Source organism: Equus caballus, chromosome 9 (genome assembly GCF_041296265.1).
Source record: "Equus caballus isolate H_3958 breed thoroughbred chromosome 9, TB-T2T, whole genome shotgun sequence".
Classification (NCBI taxonomy): Eukaryota; Metazoa; Chordata; class Mammalia; order Perissodactyla; family Equidae; genus Equus; species Equus caballus.
In genome coordinates this window covers 20,322,501-20,349,856 of record NC_091692.1, presented here as the reverse complement: position 1 = coordinate 20,349,856, position 27,356 = coordinate 20,322,501, and the positions used below count along the sequence as shown (strand labels likewise).

Below are 27,356 nucleotides of genomic sequence, written 5' to 3'. Positions count from 1 at the left end.
AGGGACACTGCCACAGCGTAGCTGGTGAGTGGAGTAAGTCTGCACTCAGGATCCGAACCCACGAACCAGGTCTGTGAAAGTGGAGTGCCAGGAACTTGAGCCACTTGGCCAAGGGCCTGGCCCCCTCAACCTTTTTTCAATCTGTAAAGTTTGGTAACTTAACTGAGACATGAATCAGGATTCCTCATTCATATTAACCTTCTCTGGAGCACGGTAGGCTCTGTCAATCTGCAGATTCAATTCTTTGTTTATTTCAAGAAATTCTGGTTCTTTAGTTGATTTCTTTCAATTATTTCTGTTTTAGTTGTTGGATTCTCAACTTCAGGAACACCAGTTATCCTTACGTTGAACCAACTCTTTTTTTCCATGTACGATTTTTTTCTAGCTGCATAAGCTAGACTTTGAACTCAATGTTTTCTTCTATTCACTAATTGGATTTTCAGTTGTATTTCTATCCCTTGGTGTTTCTAATGTTTTAAGTTTTGCGGTCGTATTGTTTGGGACTTCAGGAAAGAAACTCCACGCATTCCAGTATAACTAATAAAAAAAGTCAGGATACAAACAATGGACAGTTATCCAAAAAATTGCTGTGCTTTTTAAACAAAATTACTTGGTTTCTAATAATATGAGTTGATGTTTTTGAACGTCTCCCTGCATGGAGCATCCTTCTAATGCCAATTGTGATTAGGTATCCTGAATCCAAAACAAAGCCATTCTCCCAAGCTTCTCATATGACGTATTCTGATTATCATTTGAATGGTACTAATCAATACTTTGCTAATTACGTACTTAAATCTTCTGTGCCCATATGCAACATCGTTTCATGTCACATTAAGAAAACAAAAGAGTTTTTTAAAAGTTTTTTTTTTAATCTTCGAAAACCTCTCCTAGGATTATGAGGACAGTTTAGAGTTTCTGCTAAAACTGGAATGTGTGGATAGTTTATTTTCTTTGTGTTTTTTTTTTTTTTTTTTGCTTTTGCAAAAACAGACATGGCCTAAAATAAAACTAAAATGGGGTAATTAGGATCCTGAAGTAAACAGCAATAAAAAGAATTATACTGGAAAAATCAAATATCAGAACAAGAGACTAAAAGATATTTAAGAGTTAGATGTTACTGTAAGGCACAAAACCATCACCCTAACCCACCTAGGGACTAAAGAATCAGATGGTGATTCTCTCTTTCTGGGCAAGAAAAGTCTCACACAGATATCAATCTTTTCTGTCTTCTGTTCAAAACTATGTTAGACCATAGGGGAAAACATTAAACAGTATTTAGGCCAGACTTGGAGTTTGAGGAGAGGTGAAATATTCTTGTGGGGGCAGTTCTTAAAACATACAATCCAGTCCTGACTCACTCAGAAGTCCCAGGTGACCATAGGGAGAAGAGATACAGCAATACTGATGCTCAAGCCTCCCAAATTGATAATATTCATTTTACAGATAAGAAAGCATTATATTCATTTTATAGATTCAGAATCTGAGGATCAGAGAAGTTAAAAGACTTGTTTAAAGTCATACAATTTAATCAACAAGAAAATTGAAACCAGAATCCAGGTTCCATGATTTCCTGAAGTTCATAATAGACATGCAAGAAAATGCTAGAGTTAGCTAGCTGTGTACCTTACGTCATGCTTGAACATGTTTCAGAAGAGGTCGTTTCTCACTTTTTTTATCTGCTCCTCCGGAACATGAAGGGGTAAGGAATAAAGTAATCTGCATTCCTGGATATGGCTCATAGAAAATGGCTGCAAGTATCTTCTTTCTCTTTAAGATATAAGATAAAGTGCGTAGTTATTCAGTCACAAATGAAAGCAAAATCACAAAGAAAATAAGATGAAATCTGAATATTATGAATACGAAATATCAAATATGTGTTTACAGATATGTTAAAAATTAATAGATAAAATCAGTGAAAGAGAGAAAGCTAAGATATGTGAAGGTATTTACCAGCCACCCTTAAAAACTTTAAATAATTACAAGAATGTGACGTGTTGAAACCATGTCACACATTTGAGCAGACGGAAAATCCATAAAATCCATTTTTATATTATAAACTGAGATTTGTAAGAAGTATCTGTTTGTCTATCAAATGGCTCATTTTTCAACAAATGCCTTTGTAACCTCCATATAAATTTATAAGCCTAGTAGGCCATAATTATTTTCTCTCTTTTCTAAAGTAAACAGTGCGTAAGCAATTCTAAGTGCAAAGGAGTGTATAAAGAGTTAAGATGGGGAGATTGTGACGAGGAAGTGTCCTTCCTTGTAGTAAAGAGAAAAATAAAGTAAATTTTGCTACTTTCAATCACTAGTAGAAAATTTCTTTTCTCTTTTAAGAAATCTGATATAATAATTGCTGCTACTGAAATTACGTTGAATTAACTAGATTCTCCACGTATAAACGTACCATATCTACAAATTCATGTATTTACCACTAGGTGGCAGTGGCGCCACCTAGGGTAGCATTGACCTCATGCAATAGCTTCATCATGATTCCTCATCACCTCTTCGCTGTGGGATCTGGAGCTTCCCAACAATTAACGCGTCTCATTCAGAATTCTTTTGTTGTTATTAAAGTACAACTGAATTAACAAATAAACCATTAATTAGATATCTGTTTCCAAAAGAAATAATACTGAATCGAGATTTAAAGAAAGATAGGCCTGTACATAGTTAAATATTTGCTGCATCGCTCTGCATCCAGTTGAGTTGAATTGTACTGCACGAACTGAATCAAGTTAGCACAGAGAGATGCATTGCTGGAATGTTTAAATAGGTTTTGTCATCACTTACCTTAATTTAGGTTACAAAATTACTCTGACATGCTTCATGGAGGCAGGAGCTTTCGTGATTCTGCTCCTTCAGGTGAGTTTTAAACTCGCTGCTTACTCGTATCAAGATGAAGATCACATTTTATCCTGCTAATGAGCTTTGAAGCATAGTTTCTCCTTGCAGGACTGTTACTCCTCAAAAATAGACTGAAGAAATTCTTGCTGGAGCCCTCTACTTTTTCTTTTACCACTCAAAACTAGCCAGGGTTCAAAACCGTCACCTCTGTTATGAGTCACGCTCACTCAGAATCAATGTTTTTTTAGAGACATCATCGTCTGTGAGCATCTCTAAAACATTTCCTCTTTTGAAGCTTCTTTTCATATGGGAGGGTTTTTTTTTTTCCACGCCTTCCTTTAAGATCTCCTATTAAGTAAGTTAGCAGTTTTCCGATCTCAAGTCTCTCCTTAAAGTTTTGCTCTCTTGTCTTTCATTGTCCTTCATTATATTTCGAAGTAGACAGAAGAGATTGCTATAAAAGCTTCGATAGATAACAATCATATCTTCATACCTTAACCAGCATCAGGTTCTACAAAAAGTGCTTGTATTCATTAAGCAAAGAAAAACAACTCTCCTCTTAACTGTAGTCTGAGATTGTTTTCAACATGTCTACTTCTGTACCATAATTCCTTTTTAAAATTAAAAAATAAGCCTGTGCATTTAAAAGGAAAAAAGCTGTCACATCAGCATCGGTAACTAGAAAGTATTGGGAGTTCGAAAGTACCAAGAAAACAGTGAAGAGCTGTTCTGACCTAAAGTCGTATGCAAATTGCTTTCTTTTAAATGGTAGCATGATCAACACAAATGATATTTCTGGGTCTTGGCACATCAAACTACCCACAGATGAAAGATGACTTAATTGCTTTGACCACAGTCCGAGTCAGAAGAGCTCAGCTGGCAAATATAAAAATAGCCTGGTGCTATTCGTATTTGCATTTGAGTAAAGAGTGATTTCATTTTAATGCCTAAAGTCTAGTTAACAAAGCAACCCATAGGTAGTGAAACACACCTTGCAAGCAACAGATACAGTCCCAGACCAGAGTGACTAAGGGTGCAGAGGACACAGTGATCTCGTCAGCGACATCCGTGTGCATAGGAACTACCGCGGTCCGCGCGGTGCCTTCAAACTCACATCACAGTATATTGAGAATTTCTGTCTTTAGAGGTGAAGCCTTCACAGAGATTTGTCGCCAGTACCATCACCTTTAAATGACCTCCTAAAAGTCTTCTAGTAATTAATTATTATTCTGAATGTCTAATGTTACTGTTAATAGCTTAAGTTGCTTCTCGTAATTTTACCTAACAAAATATTTTCAATAAATAGTTACAGCAGAGTGAGGCTTGCTATATTTTAGACTTTACTATGTAGCAGCCCAAATAAAGTAAAAATATATAGAACAGGAAAAATACGACACAAAGAATAAGAAATTTCTCTAGTCCTTGTATTAAATGTAATTCCAAAGCAAGTAATGGTAAAATGTGGACTATGGACTCTCCATTTCTTCTAACTGGTTATCTTTGAGATGATGTTACTTTCATATTTTCTAAACTTTGTAATATAAACAGCAAACTTAATTCAGAAAAAAAAAATCTGCCATCACTGATTATCATAGCCAGGATCACAGACATTTAAATCAAAAGTCACCTGAGTTGGAAAAGGTTTAAATTTTTTCAATAAATTATTTTTTATAATGACTATAAAAGTTATATAGGACACAGAGGCTAGCTCGAGGTAGATGCTTTACTGTCCCTGAATTGCGGGGAATACTTTCTGAGACATAAAGCTGACAATCAGACATCTCGGTGTGTGGGAAATAGCAGTTCCTGAAAGATTAAAGTATGAATTTTAGTAACCTCAAAGGCAATAGCCGGTGTTCTTTCACTTTTGAACCAGGAGATAGAACGGGCAGATGATAATACAAACACATGTAAGGAGATCGAAGGGCTAAAGTCATACCCAAAATCATTTTGTCAAAGCTGAAAGTGAGAATTCTTGCTCCACAAAAACCTATATTCCTTTGACTATTTAAAAAACAGTTCTGTGATCATGCTGAAATATAAGCATAAAATGGCTCAAATTACAAAGTAAAACTGAATTATTCTCTACAGAAATTCAATAAAGTCACCAATGTTGCAATAGTCATAAAATTTCTTCAAAAATTTAATTAGTAGTAAAGAAGGGCAGATATCTATGATTAAGGAAAAATATGCATTGTTCATGAATATCATTATTATTATTTTAAAATGCATTCTTGATCCAAACAACATGAAAGAAATGGTTTTAGGTAATGAAATATGAGGGACAAAATTATGGTGAGGAACTGTTTAAAATTAGGAAAACTATTGTTAATAATAAATAATGATACAAAGAACTGAAAGGAGTATTAACACTTCTATTTATGTAATCTTCTATTAGTCAGCTCTTTTCATTGTGAAAAAAAACTATACACATAACAGACAGTAAATATCTGTCACCTATAGTCTCTCTACTTTTTGCCAAAGTATTTAAAATAACTTGTGAAAAATCCCACCCTTGACCCTCCAATTCCAGTTCCAGAGGGAATAGGGGTTAATTGTTCAGTAAATTACTTTCTGATTTTTTCATGCATGTATCCGCCCACAAATCTTTTTAAAATACCAAATACGACCACATTATATTCTACATCTAGCTTTTTCAACTTAGTCCTCTGTTAGGGAAATATCTTTCCAGGTCAGTGTATATATAGATCGACCTCACTTACTTTTAATGACAGCGTTCTATTTTATAGAATGGAGGCACCATCATTTATTTAATAATCCGCTTACTGAAGAACATTTAGGTTGTTTCATATTTTCTGCCATTTCAAAAAATCCATTTACAGATATCTATAGTACTCACGACACTATTTCTGTAGCATGGGTTCTTAAGTGTTAGACTCCAAGTCATCTTCCCAAAAAGATTGTCCTGATTTTCACTACAGCCACTTTCCTCGTAACTCTGAATATTGTTAATTTTTTTTAAATTTGGCTTATGTTTAAAATTGTTTTAGTTTTTTTTTAATTAATGATCCTTTTGTATCATTTTTGGAAATTTATATTTCTTCTGCTAATTGCCAGATTCAATTATTTTCCTATTTTTATATTAGATAGCTTTTTGCTATTTTGTAGAAGCTCTTTATATATTTGATGTATTCGTTTTCTCCTCCTAGTCTGCCATTGTCTTTTAATTTTGTTTATGGTCTCTTTCTTTGTAGAACAGGAATTTTAATTTTTTCACATGTAGTTAAATGTGTCAACCTTTTCCTGTTGAGTCTTTGGATTGTTGCTTTGTTTAAAAAAGCCTTTCCAACTTCAGTCTACAAAAACCGTCTCTATAAATACAGTAATGTTATCCTTGTATTACTTTAAATGCATTTCTCAATCCACATAGAATTGATTTAACTCTGACGCTAGTAAAATAATCAAATTTAAGTAGAAATTCTTCAAATACTTACAGAATAAGGAAACCTGGGGGCAATCAATAGCTGAGGTTTAAAAAGAAAAAAATAATTCAGACAAACCTGATTAGCTTTCTTGATAAAAATAACTAAATTAGTGGCTAAGGGAAGGCAAGATGTGTAATAAATTTAGAGCTTTGATGTACATTGTCTCCATAAATCGTTCATAAAAAATTAATTCAAATTGGCTTCTAGGTGAACACTGTCAACTGGATTTAAAACTGCCTGATGGAGCATAAACAACAGAAATAATAATAGCATTGATATATCCAGCTATAGGGAGGAAGAAACAAATACCAGACTAAGATCAGTGACACATCTGGATTCATAAAGCTTTTCTATTAACGATCTAGAAGGAAGATAGAAAAATGACATAATCACTAATTTAATGAATGTCACTAAACTGAAAAGTGAGCTCCACACATTTGGAAGCATTAGAATAAAAGACTGATGTGAAGGATAGAAACACAGCGGCTACTCAAATAAGAACTAACTTTGAGCCAAACCCACGGCCACGTCTGTATCCACATACCAGTTAGTTCAGTCAAATCACACTAGAGACAAATTTGTTCAGTTCAAGATGGCAGAAAGACAGCAAGCATTCCACGAGCAGGGCAGTAGGAATATTCAGGAGACAGAGAGGCGGTGGAGGGGACAGCCACTGAAGGGGGGGAACATAAAGAGTCCAACCACCGTGGCTCCTACTCTCATGACCTCAAACATGGGCCAAGCAGTGAAAGGTGCTCTAATGTCTGCCAGTGCCTGAAAGTTGTGATAGAAAAAGTAAACAAAATACAAACCAATAACAATAATTAAAGGCAACTGAACTGGTTTAAATGAAGCATAATAAAGTGCTAACATTAAAGTCACATAACATTTTAGTGTTTAAAAAATGCTTCCACATAGTCTCACTCAATTAATACCCCGAGGCAGTCAGGAAAGCCAAGATTAATGGAGCCATTTTCCTCCTGAAGCTACATAGGATCAAGAAAATTGCCAAAGATTGCATAGTTACTCGGCTGAGGATATGCTGTTTCTACGACACCTACTCACACCTTTCAAAGCAGTTCACAGAGAAGTGCAATCAGATCTGGACACATGGAAAAATCATAATTCAAAAACTTCTTTTTAAAAGAAAAACAGACTGCGCCTTCCTGAGACAAGCACTTTCGACGTACGTTGAATGTACTAAATGCATTCTTTGGCCTCTAATCTGCATATCTACTTCTCCTCAGCCTGCCTTCCTTCCTTTTCGTCCCCATGACCCCTGTTCTCGAAAACAATGGGAATATGGGAAGCCACTCAAGGGAGTAAGAATATTTAAGTATGTGGATTACAAAACAATCTTTCTGGGAAAATCTCAACTTCTTCTCTGTGAAGACAATGGGAGATTTTTTTCAGAAGTACCTATGGTCTAGGAGGCTCTTAAATCACTTTTTGGATTAATTTTAACGTCTCAGTGTCACATGGTATTATCCATTCTCCACATGGGCATTACACTACAACAGACGGGCAGCCTGGTTTTTCGGCCAATACTATTGTAAGCAATTGATGGCCTCCTTCAGGTAGTCAGAACGAAATATTTCATCAGAGGAATGTTACTTTTATGTTAAGACACTCTTGTCATGATGTCTTGCAGCTGTTTATTTCCTTTTTATAATTCTTGCTTACCACTGTGTAAATATAGCACAAATATATGGATGAGTGTGTGTATGTATGCATCTTTTTCCAAGTGGACAATCAGTATGATTTTCAGCCAAATGCATTAATAGAAAAATCAAGTTAAATATTTTTAAACATCAGTTAAAATGACTATGTGCAGTAATGCTGCATTGCTAGAATAGATCAAATGACCTCATCAAAAATGTTTGAGAAGGTGTCAAACTTATCTATGTTCAACTTCAAAATTTAACTGTGAAAAGCTCTCTAGCTAACCATCTGTTTATCTAGTTCATCCTATATATAATCAGATTTTTTTTCAAAGAGAAACTCTTGCGTTGACAGAGCAAATGAGTCCAAATATTTGGCTTAATAGATCTTCACTTTACTTAATCAAATAAAATTAATCCTTCAACTGAAGTGGAGTTTACATTTGTCTGTTTGATCTACAATATTTTTGAAGGATATTCATAATATTTTGTACACTACGAAAAGCATATCAACTTTTATTTGTGTTTTAAGCAGCTGGCCTGGGTATATAATCATAGATGAGAAATGTTTCTAATTGGGATAGCCTCTGTAAGTTTTACCGAATTTTAAGCTTGTTTATAAAAGAGAGCAATGCTTGCAAAAATACACTTCAGAAACATTTTAATTCAGAAGAGTATTAGGTACCCATGATTCTATTATGTGCGTTCAATTTTTGGAAAGTGATTTAGCTTCAGTGATATTTCAGGCTCTGAAAGCCTAAACAAGACGTTCTGAAAGATTGTGAGATGAGAAGACTGCTAAATAAAGAAATGGAAGGGGTATTGAGAAAAATGGGGCAGAGTCTGTACTAACGTCAATTAGTAAAACTCCGTGAGAAACTCCGAGAACTTGTTTCAACACAGCATTTCTCATTAGTCTCTCTTTTGCCGTATGTGGTAAGCACCGCCCACAAACAGTAAACGAAGAGAACTGCTTTTACTGAAAATACCCATATTTTAAAGAGAAATATTTTGGTGATTAAAATATCTGAACAGTAATTCAGCGCTTGGTTTTCACTAGTCAATTGATGCCTGACAGCACTGGGGTATTTACAAAGTTATGGTATCTTTTACATAAAATGACTAGTTCATATCCTGATTTAGAATTTAATCTGTCCTTTAATTTCTTCCACCAATTATGTATTTATTGATACATTGAAGAATCATACTGTGTCATAGATCCTGAGAATAATAACTATATCTGAATCTATAGAAATTACGTGTGTGTATACGAACTTCTATTTACAAATAATGTTTCCAGGATTGTCTGACAACGTTTAATGATCATAAATTTCCAGCTCATGTTTTGTAGTCGCAATCAATTTATCACTGAAATAATTTTTGAGGCGTAAAATAAAGTATGTTTCCTATTTGCCTGTTTCATATTCAGCCCTGAAGTCTTGTCATCCTCCTCGATCTTCTCCTCATTGCCAGGAGATGGCGCTGTGGGTTTTAAATAGCAGAGCTAAAATCCCCAAGCCGAAATGAGCCCTTTCCAGTTTGTTTCTTTCTTAATTCGTGGACACCACACAAGCCCTAAAAGTGTTCATCTTTTTTGTCCTACCAATTTTTCTTTTTTAAAAAATTTCGAGTGTTTTCCCAAGTTCGATAATGATATTATGCCAGGGAGGAAACACGTGTAACACAAATAGGAACCTCAGCCTCTAGGGAGAGTGACTGAGTGCAGGAGTTTGTTCCAGGTAAGGAAGGAGGGAGGGAACTCCTCAGAAACTCCTTTTACTAGTTTTCCTCGATCTCCACCCATATATACATTGTTCTCTGGGGTCGCAGCAGGGTCAGGTAGGGGCCAAGTGTTTGGCTCCCGGTACCGCGCCCCTCCCCTTAAAAGTCCCCACAATCGCAAAGACCCGGCGGGGGCTGGGGAACCGCCTGCGAGCCCGCGTGGGGCGCACATTCGCGCCGGAAAAGCTGCTTCTCGCGGGGGCTGAGAGTTTCCCCTCACTGTCTGTGCAAACTTAGGCTAACGTGTCGCCAAACAGGCGTGAGGATCAACCTCTTTTCTTTAAAATACATAAAGAAGAGAAAAATCTTCCCGAAAGAACTTTAGATCAACAGGTTTCAACGTTTCCACGGTCGAAGTCCTCGGAATTGCCAAGCACTTCAGAGCAATTGCAAGGCTGGGGCCCTTGGCGCACTGCCAGGAATGTTCCAGCTCCCATGGCCCCAGCACCCTCGCTGCCCTCCTCGTTAGCCCGGCCAATCCCCAAGACACACATGGACTCATAATATCTCTCTTCAGTAAGCTTTGTAGGACCTGAGAAAGAGGGTGAGAAAATACTGATGACAAAACGACACCGAAAGGCTTGACTTCAGGAGCTTTGATGGGCTTGCATCTCTGCGCTTACGCCCCCAAACCCCGCGGAGGCGCAGGATGATGAACCTTGGTTGTGTAGGCTTCAAGCTGACCCAAGTGCCACCAGACGGCGCAGGGCGTGCGAGGGGCAGGGGTAGGCAAATACAGCTTCAAGGTCAGCGTGCTAACGACTGGGGCTGGAGACAGCTAAGGGTGTCCCGGCCTGGAGCGCTGAGGATGCGCCCTGCTGCGGCGCGTTGGATGCGGCCGTGGGTTGGGGAAGGGGGGACTGAGAGACTCTACTCCCCCGGCAGTCTCTCCGGAGGGTCTCCGCGGTCGGGGCAAGATGTGACCTTCCAGGCTGGACTTCTCCGCAGCGAGGGCAGCACAGCCCGGAAAGGATTCTCATCACTCTTAGGGAGTTTGCTTTTCCAGAGCAGCTCTCAAGCGAAATTTCACGTCATTTTTGCCAAACTTTGCTCTTAATTTTAGAATGTACTAAATAGATAATTGAAACATACATACACAAGGACAATTCTCCCTTTCAGAAAACACACACAAACACCCAAATCCCAGTGTTCCCAGGTTCTCCTAACTTTTTGATTTAGATAAGCAATAAACTGTTTATCAGGGCTATAGAAATAACGAAGGGGAACTCCTGGGTTTGCTCTTGAAAAGTAGATTTGATTATGTTCCGTTCTGATTGGGTTTAGGTTCCTATTTCAAATTTCAAGCAAATATTAATAGAGATGATCACTAAGAAACTTAAGTATGACCTAAAAAATTAGTTTGGTCTGAAGCTCAATGCTCTAATTTCAATGAGGTGCTGCTTGCTGAATATTTCAGAATCCTTTCAAAGCCTTTCCAAGTGGGTCTATTCCCTCCTGCTGTAACAAAACTGTATTCATCTTTGCACAACAGGCTCCAGCACCTGTCAATTTGGTACCCAACACGCGGCAGAGGATGCTCCCTGTCCTGATGTAGGTTGGTCAACCAGCCAAGCACCAAGGGCGCCTTGCAGGGTATTCCTGAACCGCGCCCACCCGCCCGTACGGCTCGCGGGGTGGTCTGAGCTGCCCCCACCTCGCTTCGGGCAGAGGAGAGTCCTCTGCGTTTCCTGTCCCTCAGTTGCTTCAGGAACTCACAGTGACCCCTTCTCAAACTGCACAGAGTCAGAGGATTTAGCTTCTGACGCTTCATTCTCAGGGGTCATCTGTGGGTCAGGAGTTTTCTCGCGAGCTAATTTCCCACCCTTTCTTCCCGGACAACCAGAAAGCGTTTGTTTTGGTTTTTCCTTTGCTACCTTTCCAGCTTGCTAGTTACATCAGGAGCCGCGGCCCTTTCCCCGCTTGTTGGTGGAACAAAGTTCAAGCCTACAGTTTTCTAGAGCTCCTGCGGCCCGAGGGCACTAGGTGAGCAGCTGACGACAGTCCTTCGCCGCCCGAAATCAGGCGGCGGGATCCCACTAAAGGGAGGAGAGAGAACCTAGGCCGTGACTTAGGGCTGGCGACGATTAAACCAGGTAACGAGACACCAGGCAGATGTGTTTTCATTGCCTTGTAAGATAAATGCAATGTTAAGTGCCTGACAACTTCCCAGAAGCAATCAGCAAAAGTTTACGAGTGCATAAACTTCAAAGACCATTCACCGATGGTTGTTACAAGGCCCACATTTAAAGCTTCTATAAATTCTCCCGCAGTTTCCCAAAGCTACGTTTCCAGAAACTATCCAGCAGCCACCTCCTCCCGGGAGACCAGGGGGATTTTCTCGAACCACCAAAGAGAGGGAGTTTTGGCTCCTACTGAGTGAAATAAAGTTGCGCAAAAGTTTGGTCCAGAAGTTTGAAAGGCCAGGGAGAGGAGGGAGGGTGGAACGAGGGAGTGGAGGAGGAGTCCGGGAAGGGCCACGAGGTGCTCTCCGGCGCTAAGTTTCTGACAGCGCGAAGGACCAGGGTCGGGGAGGGTCCCAGGTTAGCCGGGCAGGCGGCGCCTTAGCCGCCTTCGGCGGTCGCTCCTGCTCGGCCATTCGGGCCCTGCAGGTCATGTCCCGGTCTGGCGCCCATAGCTAAGCCCGAGCTTCCACGCGATCCGGGCATGGTCGATCCTTCGCCCTTCTAGTGCCCGCTGAGGGGCCAGTAGGAAGCTAGGTGTCCCGCGGAAAGCGCCAGCCCTTAGAAAGGCAGGTCGGATGGAGAACCGAGTCAGACATCAGGGGACGTGTCCCACTCCGCCCCGAGCCACGACGGTGCCAGCCTCGGTCCTCCGGTTAAGTGCCCAGAGAGCTCTGGTAAGTTAGTGTCAGGCACACAAGACTCACCTATGTTTACAGAGAACCTTTGTTTATGATCCCAGTGAAAACAAAGCTGCTAATTGAAAAACAGTAACAGGAGCGTGTCTTTAGCTTCCTAAAGGGAGAGTTTCACAGCTGCGAGCGCCCGGGGAGGGGCGGGGGCTGGGGAAGCGGTGAGTTTGGGGCCGCCCTGCACATCAACGTGCTTTTGGGTCCCCAGCGAGACACGTGAGCCAGCGCAAGCCTTCCAGAACCGCCGGCCTGGGTACCGGGCAGGAAAGCCTCCCGCAGCCCGCCAGCTCTTTCTCAGTCTTTGGGCTTCAGTAAATCCGAAGGCGCGAAGGTAACCGAGGACTGAGAAGTATTTCTGTCCCGGTGAGACTGAATCTCAGGCAATTATTTTCGAAAGATAGCGCTCGGCCCCTTTTCATCCTTTCCAGGTGAAAATGCAGACGCTTCTGTGTCGTCCTCACCCCTCCATGATGAAATAAGGCGCCCAACTGTTCAGATATTACCATTCAAAAACAGGTTCTGTGGCGAACCTCATTTGTGAATCTATTACAGAGATTAATAGATTATTTCTCCTTTTTCAACTAATTCTCAGTGGGGAAATTTAACCATATGGTAAGGAGAGAATTAGAATTTCATCACATTAGAGCAAAATGTAATGAAAAGAGTCCAACACCTGGGGCCAACTCTGAAAGCCACAATTAAAAGGTTTTTAATGAAACCAGAGAAACCAAAAATTTCATAGGCTTCAGTAATTCTGCCACATAAGAAAGATTTATTGGAGGTGTTGGGAAATATTGTTTTTACTTATGTCCTAAGGATGAAAACCAGCCGCTAAATACCATGGGCTCCCAGACAGCTAACTCAGGAGCGAGAGGACCGCGTGTACCCTTTCGCATCCGCAGAGGACGCTTGTTCCACGGTTCTCCCCTTACCAGCCCTCCAAGAACAGCCAGGCAGATCCAGATGTCCCTGAAGGGCTTCCTAGCTGTCGGTTACGTTTCCTGGTAAATAAATATGCACAAATGCCCCGCTTGGTGTGTCAGAGGAGTTGACTCCTGGTGAATTTGCCTATTCTGAAACAACTGGATTTTAATCTTGAGGAAAGTTTGAGAAATCACTTTCTTCTCGTTTAGGAAATCATGTGCCTCATAATCACCATCACTGTAGCAGTTACTTAGTGCTGCAAAAGCACCCCTTCCTTTAAAAAAAAGAAATATCTAATGGGCTGCATAATCAACTTGCTCTTCATTTTCCTTTTTTTCCCCCCATCGAGTAGGAAATGGGCAGTGGAGGGGAGGGGGTGAAAATAAGGCAGTGTGTGCAAGTGGACGATCGCTTTGCTCTCTTACTAGCTGAGAATCTTGGGTGAATTTGGGGCAAGTCAACGGGGGGGGGGGGCCATCACTTGCCCCGAAAGCCCCATCTCCTAATTCAGGCCACAGTCATCCTACGAACAGGGCTGGAGTATAATTCTCGCCCAGAAGAATAATTTAGCTCAAGATGAGACAGCAGTGGCGAGGGAAGGGCAGTGGGGGTGGGGCGTGGTGGATGGGGGCGTCTGCTTTCCACGGGACTCCCAGGCTTCGCCGCCGATCTACAATTTGCTGAAGGAGCAAAGAACATCCTCGGCTCTAAGTAGGGCTTTTAGTGTGCTCATTGATGAGTGAAAGTCGCCACACATGTCAAGCTAAAGGCAGTTGTTGGGTTACTAACAGGACCCAGCGCCTTGCAAACATATGCGCTAAGCTGTGTATACAGATGGCAGGCAGAATAATGGAGCAGGCGCCTTTTATAAAGCTCTAGCTGCTGCCTGTCTTCAGACCTGGGAAATGAAACTATTCAGACTCGCGGCCAGATAGCGCCTGCGATTGTTTGTTACCGTTTTAATCCTATTAATTAAAACGTTAACCTGATTGGGTAGAAAGCGCTGTCCCAACAGGCGAGTCTTCTTCATAATAACCTACTCAGAGATAATGATGTAAAAGACTCCCCCGTCTGTGGCGGCGGCTGGTTGATGGGTCCGGAAATCTCTTGAAGGTGAATCCAAGCAAGATAAACGGTGCGGAGAGGAGGCGCGGGGCTGGGCTCAGAGCGGCGGCGGCAGCGGCGGCGGCTCCACTCCCTCCGCGCCCACCCTCCCACCATGCGGGGCCGCGGCCCATGGTGAGCCCCAGCAGCCAGCACCATCGGCTGGAGACGAAGAAGAAGAAGAAGAGGAGGCGGCGAGCGCGGGGGAAGGCGAAAAAGAAAAAGAAGGGGAGAGGACCGCCAGCAGCACCGGGACCGACGCGCGCACCAGCCCCGGAGCCCGGCTCGGGCGCGTCTGCGGCGCCGCCCGACTCCCGAGCCGAGGCGGCGGCGGCCGGCGGGGCGGGCCGGGGCTGCGCGCCGGCGCCGGACGATGGAGCGCGGGCTGCACCTCGGCGCGGCCGCCGCGGGCGAAGACGACCTTTTCCTGCACAAGAGTCTGAGCGCCTCCACCGCCAAGCGCTTGGAGGCGGCTTTCCGCTCCACGCCCCCGGGCATGGACCTGTCCCTGGCGCCGCCGCCCCGGGAGCGCCCGGCGTCGTCCTCCTCGTCGCCCCTGGGCTGCTTCGAGCCGGCTGACCCCGAGGGGGCAGGGCTGCTGCTGCCGCCGCCTGGGGGAGGCGGCGGCGGCGGCGGCGCGGGAGGTGGCGGTGGCGGCGGGGTGGGCGTCCCCGGGCTGCTCGTGGGCTCTGCCGGCGTGGGGGGCGACCCTAGCCTGAGCAGCCTGCCGGCTGGGGCCGCCCTGTGCCTCAAATACGGCGAGAGCGCGAGCCGGGGCTCGGTGGCCGAGAGCAGCGGCGGCGAGCAGAGCCCCGACGACGACAGCGACGGCCGCTGCGAGCTGGTGCTGCGGGCAGGAGGGGCCGACCCGCGGGCCTCCCCGGGCGCGGGAGGCGGCGGCGCCAAGGCGGCCGAGGGCTGCTCCAACGCCCACCTCCACGGCGGCGCCGGCGCCCCCCCGGGGGGTCCCGGCGGCGGCAGCGGCGGGGGTAGCAGCAGCGGGGGCGGCGGGGGCGGCGGCAGCAGCAGCAAGAAATCCAAAGAGCAAAAGGCGCTGCGGCTCAACATCAACGCCCGGGAGCGCCGGCGGATGCACGACCTGAACGACGCGCTGGACGAGCTGCGCGCGGTGATCCCTTACGCGCACAGCCCCTCGGTGCGGAAGCTCTCCAAGATCGCCACGCTGCTGCTCGCCAAGAACTACATCCTCATGCAGGCGCAGGCCCTGGAGGAGATGCGGCGCCTAGTCGCCTACCTCAACCAGGGCCAGGCCATCTCGGCCGCCTCGCTGCCAAGCTCCGCGGCCGCGGCGGCGGCGGCCGCTGCCTTGCACCCGGCGCTCGGCGCCTACGAGCAGGCTGCCGGCTACCCGTTCAGCGCCGGGCTGCCCCCGGCCGCCTCCTGCCCGGAGAAGTGCGCCCTGTTCAACAGCGTCTCCTCCAGCCTCTGCAAACAGTGCACGGAGAAGCCTTAAACACCGCCCCCCCCCCCGCCCCGAAAAACACAAGAGCGACCCAAAAGCTAGAGGAAAGTGAAAAGCTGCCCTCCACCCACTTTTTTTTTGGTCCTCTCCTAGTTGTGAAACACTTGCAGAGCAAAGCAGAGGCGAGAACTGAGGAGGAGTATCAGAGACAAACCGGACTCTTAGCCTTGACATCCCCAGAATCTCGGTCTTTGGGGTGGGAGGGAGGGAGGAGGGAGGTGCAGTTTGGACGGAGTATGGATGTCTTTTTTCTCAGAAAAGTGGCAACTTTGGTGGCAGCCTAGACCGCAAGGAAGCAGAGTTTTCCTTTAAGCTTAAAAATAAGTGGAGAAGTAGTCGCTTGGTTATTAAGCGTGGAGAGTATGAAATGGCAAAATACTAATCTTACTAATAAGTGTGAATTTGGCTGGTGCTGAGAGGGAGAGGAGGAGTCCGGGGTTGGGTGGCGTGTGGGATGGAATATTCATTCAGACAAATCAGAAAGGGCACTTGAAAATAAATTTTGATTCTGAGCCAGGAGAAACACTTGAAATGTAGACTTATTTAAGTGAAAAAAGAAAAAAAAAAAAAACTCAACCAGAAAGAGACACGTTGCTATGAAAGACTTGTATTTTTTATTGTCTCTGAACTTTAATCCTGTGAAAATGCTCAAAAGTTTTGGCAAGAGTGATATAAAAAACTGACTGTGGCTGAAAGGATTGCATTAAAAAATATTTATGTGCACCTTGTTACCTTCCACTCTGCAATGATGTATTAACAAGTCATAGTATTTATTTGTTATTCTTCAATGACCCTTCCACATCAACAGTATTTATCATGTGTTAAGGTCATGGGTCTTGTGTGCAGATTTTTTTTTAATGCCTCTAAAATTCTGTTTTATAGATTAACTTATACTGTGTGCCAAGTGTTTAAAAGGTTTATTTGCCAACAAGTATGAAGAGACATATTGATGTATCTGGGCTGCTTAGGTTTATCAAAGATCACCTGGATATTTTCAGTTGCATCATCCCTGTATTTAAATTGAGCTTTAATAAATTGCTTCAGTCCAAAAATTACAGGAAAGGTGTATTCTTAATTGATGAATGAATTGATCTCTTTTTTAAAAGGGAAATCCTTTGCATTCTAAAAGGGAAAGACATCACAGCAATAGACCCTATAAGTAAGAACATGCTAAGCAAATATTGTTCCAGGCTGTGCTGTGCATTTTTAAAAGGTCTAATTTAATTGCTTTTATTATATATGTACATATATAAGTTATTTTAACTGTGGAGAATTATTTAAGTTAAAAGACTGGTTTGATTTGCCTATGGTGTGAAATCCTTTGTTATTTTTCTAAAAAAATAAAATTTAAAAAGAAAGAAAATAAAACTAAGGAAAAGCAAGAAGCTATTTACCCAAAGTGAGCCTTCAGTTTTAGTTTGCATGGCTGTTTGCCTGCCTTTCTATCCTATGAAAATCAAGAAAACCTTTTTAAAAATGGAGTCCTGCTATTTTCCACCCCTTGCAGATAATACAAATTCAGTTTGTCAGGTTGGATGGCGAGTTGGGAGCTGTGGGGGATCCATTGGCTGGTTTTGGATGTGTAAAGAATGATATATATATCAAATAGGTCAATCAGACTATGACAGCTATGTATGACCATTTGTATGTGTATCTATGTCAGAAGAATCTTTATTAAAATATTTTGATCAAACATTTTATTATGCTGTGCTTTGTGGAAGGAGCCATCACCTCTCTTCTGTGTTACTCTTTGCTTGAAAGGTAACAAAAAAGAAAGGAGTTTCAAAGAAGCTGGAACTAAAGTTTTGGCAGGGATACCCAGCTGTAGCCCTAGTTCACTTGTTTGCTTGTTAAAAGGATGGTGGCTGGGCCTGGTCATTGGAGGAGAGACAAATGGGGTCAATGGTGAGAGGCAGAGGAGATCCGGAGTCCCTGTCTGCTGGTATGAACTTTGAAGGCCATGCTCTCTCCGGAATTCTTTTCCCACTTGCCTGGCACTGTTAACCATGCCAGGACCCATGAGAGGGGGTAAAGTTTCTTAAAGAGTTTTCATCAAAAATTCTATCTCCAGCTGCCTGAAAGCCAAGGAGAAGAGATGGATTTGGATTCTCTGAGGATGAATTTTATTGTGGCATTCCACTTTTTTTGTGACAGAAGAATCCACCAGGTTGAACTCGAAGCATAAGCAATGCCCATAGAGATTTTCAGAACTTACTGGTGTTGCTTGTTAATGAGATTTTTAGGGACCATGCTTGGACTTGGTTGGGCATTGATTCTATTGAAGGATGTCTGTATGGGCCTGTATTTGGACTTTAATAATGCCCTCAGAAATAGAAGGCTTGATTTTTATTGTGGTGGAGGCTGTAGAAATGGTGGTGGTGAAGTTAGAGTATTTCCTCTGTAGGCAGTATGCTCAATGCATTTTTGTCTGTATGGCCTCTGCTCATAATGACATCCCTAAGTGCCATCAGACTTAGTGGGGGGTGAGGGAGGATATTTTCTGCTCCACTTGCCATCAAAAAAGATTAATCAGAACCTGTAACTTTTCAGAAAACATAACAGCAAAGGGCCTTGAAGCTGGAGCCCTCCCAGTCTGGAAGGGAGGGGAGAGACCAGGGCAGCCCCCAGGCAGGAAGAGACCCGTCTCTCAGCATTTACCAGACAAAGCCTGGGTGCGTCTAATTATGATTATTAAAACAATTTCCATGACGATGTCTAATATTATGTTAATTTGAAAACAACTGTGTATGAAAACTGTCGACTATAATACCTAAATTCATTTAATGAAACACATCGTTAAGGCAATTAAACCTCCTGGATGTGATTAAGAAACATAATTACGACACTGTTCTGTGCCATAATTGGGTGTCTTTAATCAAGGGGTAAAGTGATCAGCAACACAGCCATTAGTTTGTATTGTTCTGGCCCTGCTGTCCATCATTCTGATTAGGAATTAACCACGGCCACCATCAGTCGAATTTTTTTTTTCCTTTTGCATATTAACATTGTGGGGGACACGTTTGCTGCAAGATTTACTGCTTACTATTTCTCATTATTAAGAAGCCCTCCTTGAAATACTTCCTCTGCAACCTCTGTACTGTTCAACTATTATTAGAAATTGTAAAAATAACAAATCTTGAACTTCAGGAGAAAAAGAAATGCTCACCCGCCTTTAATAACTCAATTTCCAGTCTTAGTCCTGAGAGAGACTGGGGGTGGATGGGGGTGGGGAAAAGAGAGGATGTTGAGAATAAGTTGAAATGTCAGACTAATGTGTACAATTATTAAAAGTAGCAGGGTTGATAATATTAATCTTCATTGTGATAATTTCCGACAAATCAATTCTCTTACCACATCTAGAAAGTGGCCAGCCTATAGTTCTAGGAATAAATGTAGGACATCTGAAAGGAACAGAAGCAGTGTTTTCGGTGATTTACTTAGGTGACCCTCTCTGCCCTAACCCAACGTTTCCAAAGTTTCTTCAGCAGCAGCCTTTAGAGAAAGAAACCGACAGTTGGAGAGACAATTATTGCCCCACCTGGCAAAGCCCAGGGGCCGCTTTGCTTCTGAGGTTTGAGTCCTGAATTTTGGGCCAGTCTGGAAAGTTGGCTCGCACACTTGTGGGCCCCAGATGTCCTTCCAGTATGGAGCATCCACTTCAGGACTGGGTAACTGAGCATCAGGGGTATCAGTGTGGGTTTCCGGAAGGGCCTTTGGGCCAGAGCAAACAGCCTGTCCCCTAAGACTGCGGCGTACCAGACTGCCGGAGCACCTTGACCACCCCTGAGCCTGCTGCGACGCCCACCGCGCCTTGGGGCGCTTCCCCACGGGCGCAACCCGCCTGGCGGACCTTGCTGCTTGTGTTTTTTAGGAAACAGAGTGGGCAGATGAGGCCGAGAGAGGACCCAGAGTCCCACTTGGCCTTTTATTCCACCGGTTGCCTTCTCGAATTTCTCTCTAATTTCAATTTCCTTCTCTAATTTATAATTCCCACTTAGGTCCCATCTCCAGTTTAACACTGGGCACCTACAGAAGCGTCGGGGCTTTTTGTGGACTCCTATAGGACCAGCAAATGATCATCTTCGAAGAGCTTGCTAGTTACCCCTCCTTCTCCCTCCTCGTGGTGCATCTCAGTGTGTGTGTGTGTGTGTGTGTGTGTGTGTGTCTGTATGTGTGTATATGTGTATTCGCGCGCGCGCGCACTGCGCGGTGCGCTCTCCACTTTCCGCAGCTGGGCGTCCCCTCCAAGACCCTGAGTTGAGCTTAAATTCCTCTCCCTCCTATCCCACCCGCCACCCATCCTTACTGAGGACTGCTCGCTAGGGAAGGAGCTGGGCTCAGGAGCTTCGCTTCTCCATGCACTCTTGGTCCCGGACGCCAGAACCACCTTCCTTCTCGCCCCAGACCCTGGGATTCCTCCAGTATGAGTGGCATTGACTTCCAATGTAATGACTTATGAAAGATATAATCATGTGTTAAATTGAATCCTCCGTTTAACTGTTAATGGTGTGCTCTGGGCACATTTACGTATTAGATGCTATGGTAACTAATTACCACTAGGAAAAAGGATAATACACTTCCTAGACTTTGAAAAATAATGATGAGAGTTCACTTCCCGGCTCGCAGCACATTGTGGCGGCTCTGCCGGGCGGAGCGACGGAGCGAGTGGAGACCCGAAAGTGTGCTCACGGAAGGCAGGAGGTAATGAATCCTGGTCAGGAGAGGCTCCTTCGTAAAACCTTTAATGAAGATGTGATTCAGATGGGGAGGTGGGGTGAGGGGGAGGCTTAACCACACAGTGGCGCCTCTAAACAAAATTAAATTGCAAAACATAAACACCAGGAACATAAATAAGTTTTCTTTTAATTAAAATGCAGGTCAGACTAAATTATCCATGTGCCAAGCAACTTTACATCGCTTAACGTCTTTTGTTGTGCGGGCAAAATAAAGGAGCCCGTCTCCTGCGCGCTCTGCGTTGGCACTTGTTAACTCGGATGCCCCTGGATTTGCCAAGCCAGTGAGCTGCAGGTTGATTTAAATTTGGCCTTTTAAATCAAACATGGGGCACAGTAGACGGAAGGAGGGAAACAGGAGGGAAAGCCAGGAGATAGTAACTTAAGTTTGAGTTGAAACAACACACGGGATAGGAGTCTTTTTCTCCCTGCCGAATTTCTGGCTCTTCTGATCCATTGATGCATGATTACTAGAACCAGGGTTCTTTGTAGGCTGTGCGGAATAACTAGGTGTCTACTTTGCCCCATGGCCAGGGCAAGTGTTTATGCTGGGGACCTGGGGCAGCAGGAGAAGGGAGGGGGCGGCTTTCCAGCAGACCGGCCAGCCAGCCCAAGGTTGCAGACAGAACGACGTCCGCAATACGCGCGCCCACAGCGCTGCTCTGCTTGCGCTGCGCCACAGGACGGACTCGGAATACACAGCCGCAGAGCACCCTTTCTCCCAGTGCCCCCGCTGGACTGGAGTTCTGGCCCCTCCTGAGGGCACAAAGCCAATCCAACCTCCAAGTTGCTTGGGACAAAAAGGGAACTTCAGGGCCCTGCCTCAAACTCTCTTTTGGGAGATGGCACAAGGATCGGGTTTTCCCTTGCACCCCCCTGGCCTGGTGGGTTCACCTGCAAACGCCAGGCTTGTCAGGACCACCCCGCTGCCGCGGCAAACCCGAGAATTCCGCGAAAGTGCCCCAGTTTTAAACTTCAAAGAACAATTCGCTTCCTAGCAGGGCAGGGAAACTCTTTACTCGCTTTCCCTGAGGTTTGATTTGGGTTAAATTGTACCAATTTTTCTAAATGACTCGTCTTAACCCGATCCAGGAGACTTCTGGACTATTGCAAAATTACCAAGCACTCTTGACTCTTGAGTGCGTGTGTAACTTTTCTTTCTTTCCCTTCCCCTGTGTTCTCTAATTCGGGCAATATAAAAATCCAGATTAGAGAGCTCTGGAAGAGAAATGGCTGGGCTGGGAAGGTTAGATAGACTGCAAAGGCAAAGAGCACTTTGCAGTTACCCCCCCCCCTCCCCCCACATGATGGACAAGCCCATCTTACTAGTCACCAGGATGCTCTGATGGGGAATCTGCTCTAATTATGCACACTATGGTATCATTCTCCTTCCAAGCTTGGGAAAGAGTTAATTCTTTCCCAAAGCCCATAGTTGCCCTTGTCTTCTCAACCTGATTCAGAGATGCAATAAAATATGAAGCAAATTTATGATCTGTTTCAAGCATTTTATTGCTGTATTTTTAAATTCATATATGCACATATAAGAACTATGATCTGTGAATAATTTGAAATGCTATAGTAGAATGATACATTTTAGATAAAACGTAACCATATCTTTATATAATTGTCTCAGATTAAAATAAAAAAGAAAAATAGATTTCTAATGTGGACCAAACTGAAAAACTAATGGCAGCCATAAACTGCTAACCATCCATAAATTAACATCTTCATCAAATGCTAAAATGGTATCAGTGGTTAGATAAAGCAATTATTATTTCTCCTTCTAAGTTTTAGAATAAAGTTCAGGGATATTTAAAGGATCCATTATTTACAAATGCTTTGCTATCTTAAAGATTTCATATTTTATTAGGAGGATGGTTGCAACTCAAATCTGCTATGTTAATAGAGATGTTTAGAGATGAGAATTTAGATTTAAACATAAAAATGCTTCATAGCCTAACCTCATTTTATGCATTTATTCTGCTCTGGCAATTACTGAAGAACTGGGTATAAGGATTTCTTTGTTAAATATCCTTATCTCCTCTTTGAAAAGAGAAGACAATATCTTATTAGGGGAGAGACTCAGATTATGTACCTAACCGGTTAAAACATTAACTCATGCACTGTCTATTCAAGTAACTATAGCTACATTTGCGATGAACAGTCTCTTTGCAGAGCTGTGGTTAAAATGCAGGTGCCAGGCTGAGCCTGTGCCCTCCATCTGAGAGTTTCATGTCAAGAAATGATTTTCCTACCCAGGCCTCCACAGACACATGGAGAGCCATGGAGGTGGAAAGGAAATGGATCTAGTAAATGCCCCATATATCAGGAAGCAGGGGCTGGGAATAACTTACTTTAGTTGTCTTTTGGAGAAGTATCAGGTATATATATCTCTGAAGTGTAGATTTCTCAGGAGAGTGAAATTAAGTAAAATCTGGAATTACTCAACAAAGTGAGCTCTTTTTAAAATTTTGAAATTTTTTTTGTATGAAAACAAAACACTGATTTGGACTATGGAGGATCGCAGTGGCATACATACTCAAATTCTCTCTGCCACTCAGCTGTTACTTACAGTATGGTGCCCTATAGGGTAGTTATTGTGGAGGATTATCCCCAAAGGTCAAGGGTTAACTGAGATCTTCAACTGGCTAAGACCTGGGACTACTCTTTAGTTTAACTTTTTGCAAGCATTGTTTAGTCTGAGGACTTTCTTCTTTAAAAATGAATACAATTTTATAGCTTCTCTGTAAGTCTAAAGTTAGTTCAAAATAAAGTTTTAAAAAAATGAATACCTAATTTCAAAACACAGAGAAAGTACTCCTTCCTGTATACTTTGAGATTCACAAAAAAATTCAGAATCATTTCAAATTCTTAAAAAAATCCATTAAAGTATAAAACAAAGGCATTAAATATATTGTACAGTTCTTAGAAGTTATGGAATAAAAGTACCTTTCATTTAAACATTAATTTAAACATAAAAGACAAAAGATTTTATTTAAAAATGTGGGTTATTTGTCAGGTAATAATGATATACATTTTACATTAACTACAAAGGCTAGTTCTTAGACATAAAAGTTATATGTATTAAATGTTTTCTTGCAAACAAATAAAAATCTCCAACCAATCTGTGCTTTGTATTTATTAGTATTTAAAAATTTACTCAATGATGAGTCATTAGATATTAGTCCCTTTACCTGTTACTTATATCCCTCTAATTTCTCCTATAAGCACAAAATATTGTAAGGAAAATAAAATGCTTCATGAGTCTCTCTCTAACATTTACTTTCCTTGTAGTCTGTAATATATCATGTCTTTTCTTATAAAAATGAATACATTTAGGAATTGAGAACATAGACCATACCTCAAATAAGTAACAATAAACTCTATCAAATGTACTTCAAATTATCCAGCATAACCACTGAGTATTTTTTCTAGCTATCTATATCCTGAATAGAAAATGCACATTATTACTCAGATGACCATGGCTAATTCCAGACAGTTCTGCAAAATGTTAATTTACTCAATAAGTGTTTTTTAGAGTAACATTGAAAGCAAAGGCAATCATTTCACAGATTGTCCATTTAATGACATAATTTACCCTAATTGTGAAATCATACTGAACTGACTAGTTCAAATGCACAGGAACACCTTTGGAGGCTAAGGCAAGTTCCTGTAAAATGTTGATGACTCACGGGAGTGTTTCTTAGAAAAGCCAAGTGTCCCAGTGCAATGGTGTATGGACAGTTACTGAAGGAGCCACATTTCATTTCATCAACAGCATTCTGTATTATAGACTTTATTTACAGTTTGGATTTCAGTTTTCTGAATAAACAGAATACTGTCCAATATTATTCAGCTTCATTCATTATCTGTGTAAACTGATCTGCACAACACAAAGACCACATCTCATGGGCTCTCTCTCCCATTTCTTGGTGTTCTTAAAAAGTACGTCACTCCACAGAATAAGAATTATTAAGAATTGTAGCCTAGCAAGGTCAGCTTGCCTCAAATAAACTTATTAAAACACTTCTTAGTCACTGATATTTCTTGGATCTGTTTTTATTTCCCACATAAGTTAAAATATATTGAAAACCACTCTGAATATAACGGTTGATGTACTTTTAGAGAAAGTATCAGAAAATAAGAAAATATGTATATGTGTGCATGGGGAATGGGATGTGGGGCTATTCAGACAGCAAAATTACGTCCCAAATAATTTGATACTTGTAATCAAATCTTCTATCATCCAACACGTTCTCGTAGGGAAATAAGGAGACACAGTCAGTCACCTGTGCTTTAAAAGTTGATTTATTGAATACTTGTAAATAAAAGAAAATTAAGTAGATTTACAAATCATTTGCTTTTCTCACCTAACATCTTTTTAAGATAATTTGCCTCCTCATAACCACATATATATGATTTTAAAAATCAAAAGATAATATGAAACCAGCTATTCAGGACAAGTTTTTTACAATATATAGCACTCCTCGGCCTAAAAAACATTTTTAAACATAAGTATTGCCAAATTATCTCCTATTTAAAACTGTGCCACAGAGTTTTTCATGAGTTCAATTTATCTTACTCAAGAAAGTATTATAAACAAAATAAACATTTAAGCTAAAAAGTTCACACATCAGCGATCACTGATTGAGATTAACACTATGAAGTAACATAAGTAATAATTGTTTTAGAGAAATACCAGAGTTTTATGTGATTGCTCATTATAATTTAAAATGATGCTACAGGGAATGTAATCTTGGCTTGCTAACTTTTTCTTAATTGAGTATGTGAATATGAATACCTAATAATGCAATGCAAGTAAATAATAGCCTGCAATATGGGTGAATTTAATAGCTTAAAATGGTGCACATTCTAAGGGCATATAATTCTTGTTTTATAATTATTGACAGTATTTTATACTAAGATCAAAACCAAGATAATTTTTGTGCTTTGATCTTTGAAATTGATTTTAAGATTCCACTGTTAAATTAGAAGATGCTTATGGGAAATGTTACCAAAATTATTTTTTTATGAGAAAATAGAAATAATCATGCAAATTTTGAGTTTGTAACTCTGTTGCCTTAGACTTGTGACCTAAAGTTTAACGATAAAATGGAGAAGATATCAGCCTGCCTGATTTGGTGATAAAGAGCTGTTCAGAGCATCTAGCTTCAAAGCATTTAGTCTTTTCCTAACTGAATGCTTCCTTACTGTTGGTCATCAATATAACACAATTTTATTGGTTATTTACTTTAATTTGAAACTTAGAGGAGGCTGTAAAAATAAAAAGACAGATTCTTATAATACGTAAAATATAGTTTTTAGGAAATTCTGGAGCCTCAATGACCGTATTTGGTTTTGGTTATTTTTACCATAATCATAATACCTGAAATATATGTTTTGTTGAGTGTAATTATGCATGGAGTAATTTCTCACTACAGAACACTACTTTGGAATGGGTAATGATGGAGGGTTAGTTAGAACAAGTGATGTCAGAATTTTAGAATAATTTTAAAGAGATGAATTTACTACTTACAACTACATTTATAAAAAATTAGTTGTGTTTGTCTTGTTTTCCCTAATAAATTTTGTGCTCCTGAAGACAGGTAAGCCAATACATAGCATCATATCTAGAATAGGGGAAATACTCAATAAATGTTTGACTGAAAAAATGAATAGTGAATTGTCTATTGACTAAAACGTTATTCCCTTTAACAAATACATAAGAACAGTTTTTAAAAGGCACAACGACGTTAAAATATCTCTTTTACAACTTTACATTTGCGTATTACATCATACACTTTTCAAAATAAGTTGACACATCTTACTGTGTTTAATCCTCATAATGAACCCTGGTGTCGAAAAGGCCTTATTATTATTTTTTTCGCAAATAAGGAAACTGCAACTCTAAGAGGTAAAGTGACTTGATGATAACAAACCAGTTATATCACAGCTGGAATCCATGTCATTTAACTTATTTTTGCGTGACATCTTTTCTATTCATAAACACTCTTTAAATTACTAAATTTAAGCCTGTCATATGATTCTCTTGTTTTGGTTCTACTGTCTATTGCTTTTAGATAATATTTTCTCAACCCTTTTATTTATTCTTACTTTCTATTCTAAATTCCTGTGCACACTTTTAATTATAAATTCAACAGAAATTAGAATGGAATAATTTCCTGTTATCTTCCTGCTGTAACATCACAAAAGTGTATTACTAAGATGAATTTAAGAATATGGAAGTTTCCACTTGAGGCAATATGGCAGACTAGATGTCCTAGTACAAAATGAACAGGCTATGCTGTGGCAGGCAGGAAATAAAGTCTAGGGCCAAAGTTGGTGTGTGTGTGTGCATGAAGTCCAAGACCTCAGCTCAAAGCCAAGAACTTGCAAAGGCAACATCCTTAGTAGATGAACTAGAAAGAAACCTTGCTCCACAGAGTAAGACTGGGTATACTTGCTTGTCTCAGCGAAGGCTCTCGGTGAAGGAGGAAAAAACCC

At 41.6% G+C, this 27,356-nt stretch overlaps 2 protein-coding genes across 2 annotated transcripts in view; one reads left to right on the top strand and one right to left on the bottom strand.

Annotated features, from left to right (window-relative positions):
• The first annotated feature begins 14,168 nt into the window (after positions 1 to 14,168).
• On the top strand, positions 14,169 to 17,812 carry BHLHE22 (basic helix-loop-helix family member e22). Its single transcript, XM_023648534.2, has one exon. The coding sequence runs from the start codon at positions 15,010 to 15,012 to the stop codon at positions 16,108 to 16,110; it is 1,101 nt and encodes a 366-aa protein (XP_023504302.2). The 5' UTR covers positions 14,169 to 15,009; the 3' UTR covers positions 16,111 to 17,812.
• A 7,330-nt stretch (positions 17,813 to 25,142) lies between these two features.
• The window catches only part of CYP7B1 (cytochrome P450 family 7 subfamily B member 1), a 175,351-nt gene continuing 173,137 nt past the window's right edge, over positions 25,143 to 27,356 (bottom strand). Inside the window, exon 6 of the mRNA XM_005613155.4 lies at positions 25,143 to 27,356. This exon is cut by the window's right edge and continues 3,309 nt beyond it. The gene's annotated coding sequence lies outside the window, so the exon portion shown is untranslated.

Bases quoted from the DNA above. Each gene is read 5' to 3' on its own strand.
- BHLHE22 (XM_023648534.2), top strand. From the start codon at position 15,010: ATGGAGCGCGGGCTGCACCTCGGCGCGGCCGCCGCGGGCGAAGACGAC.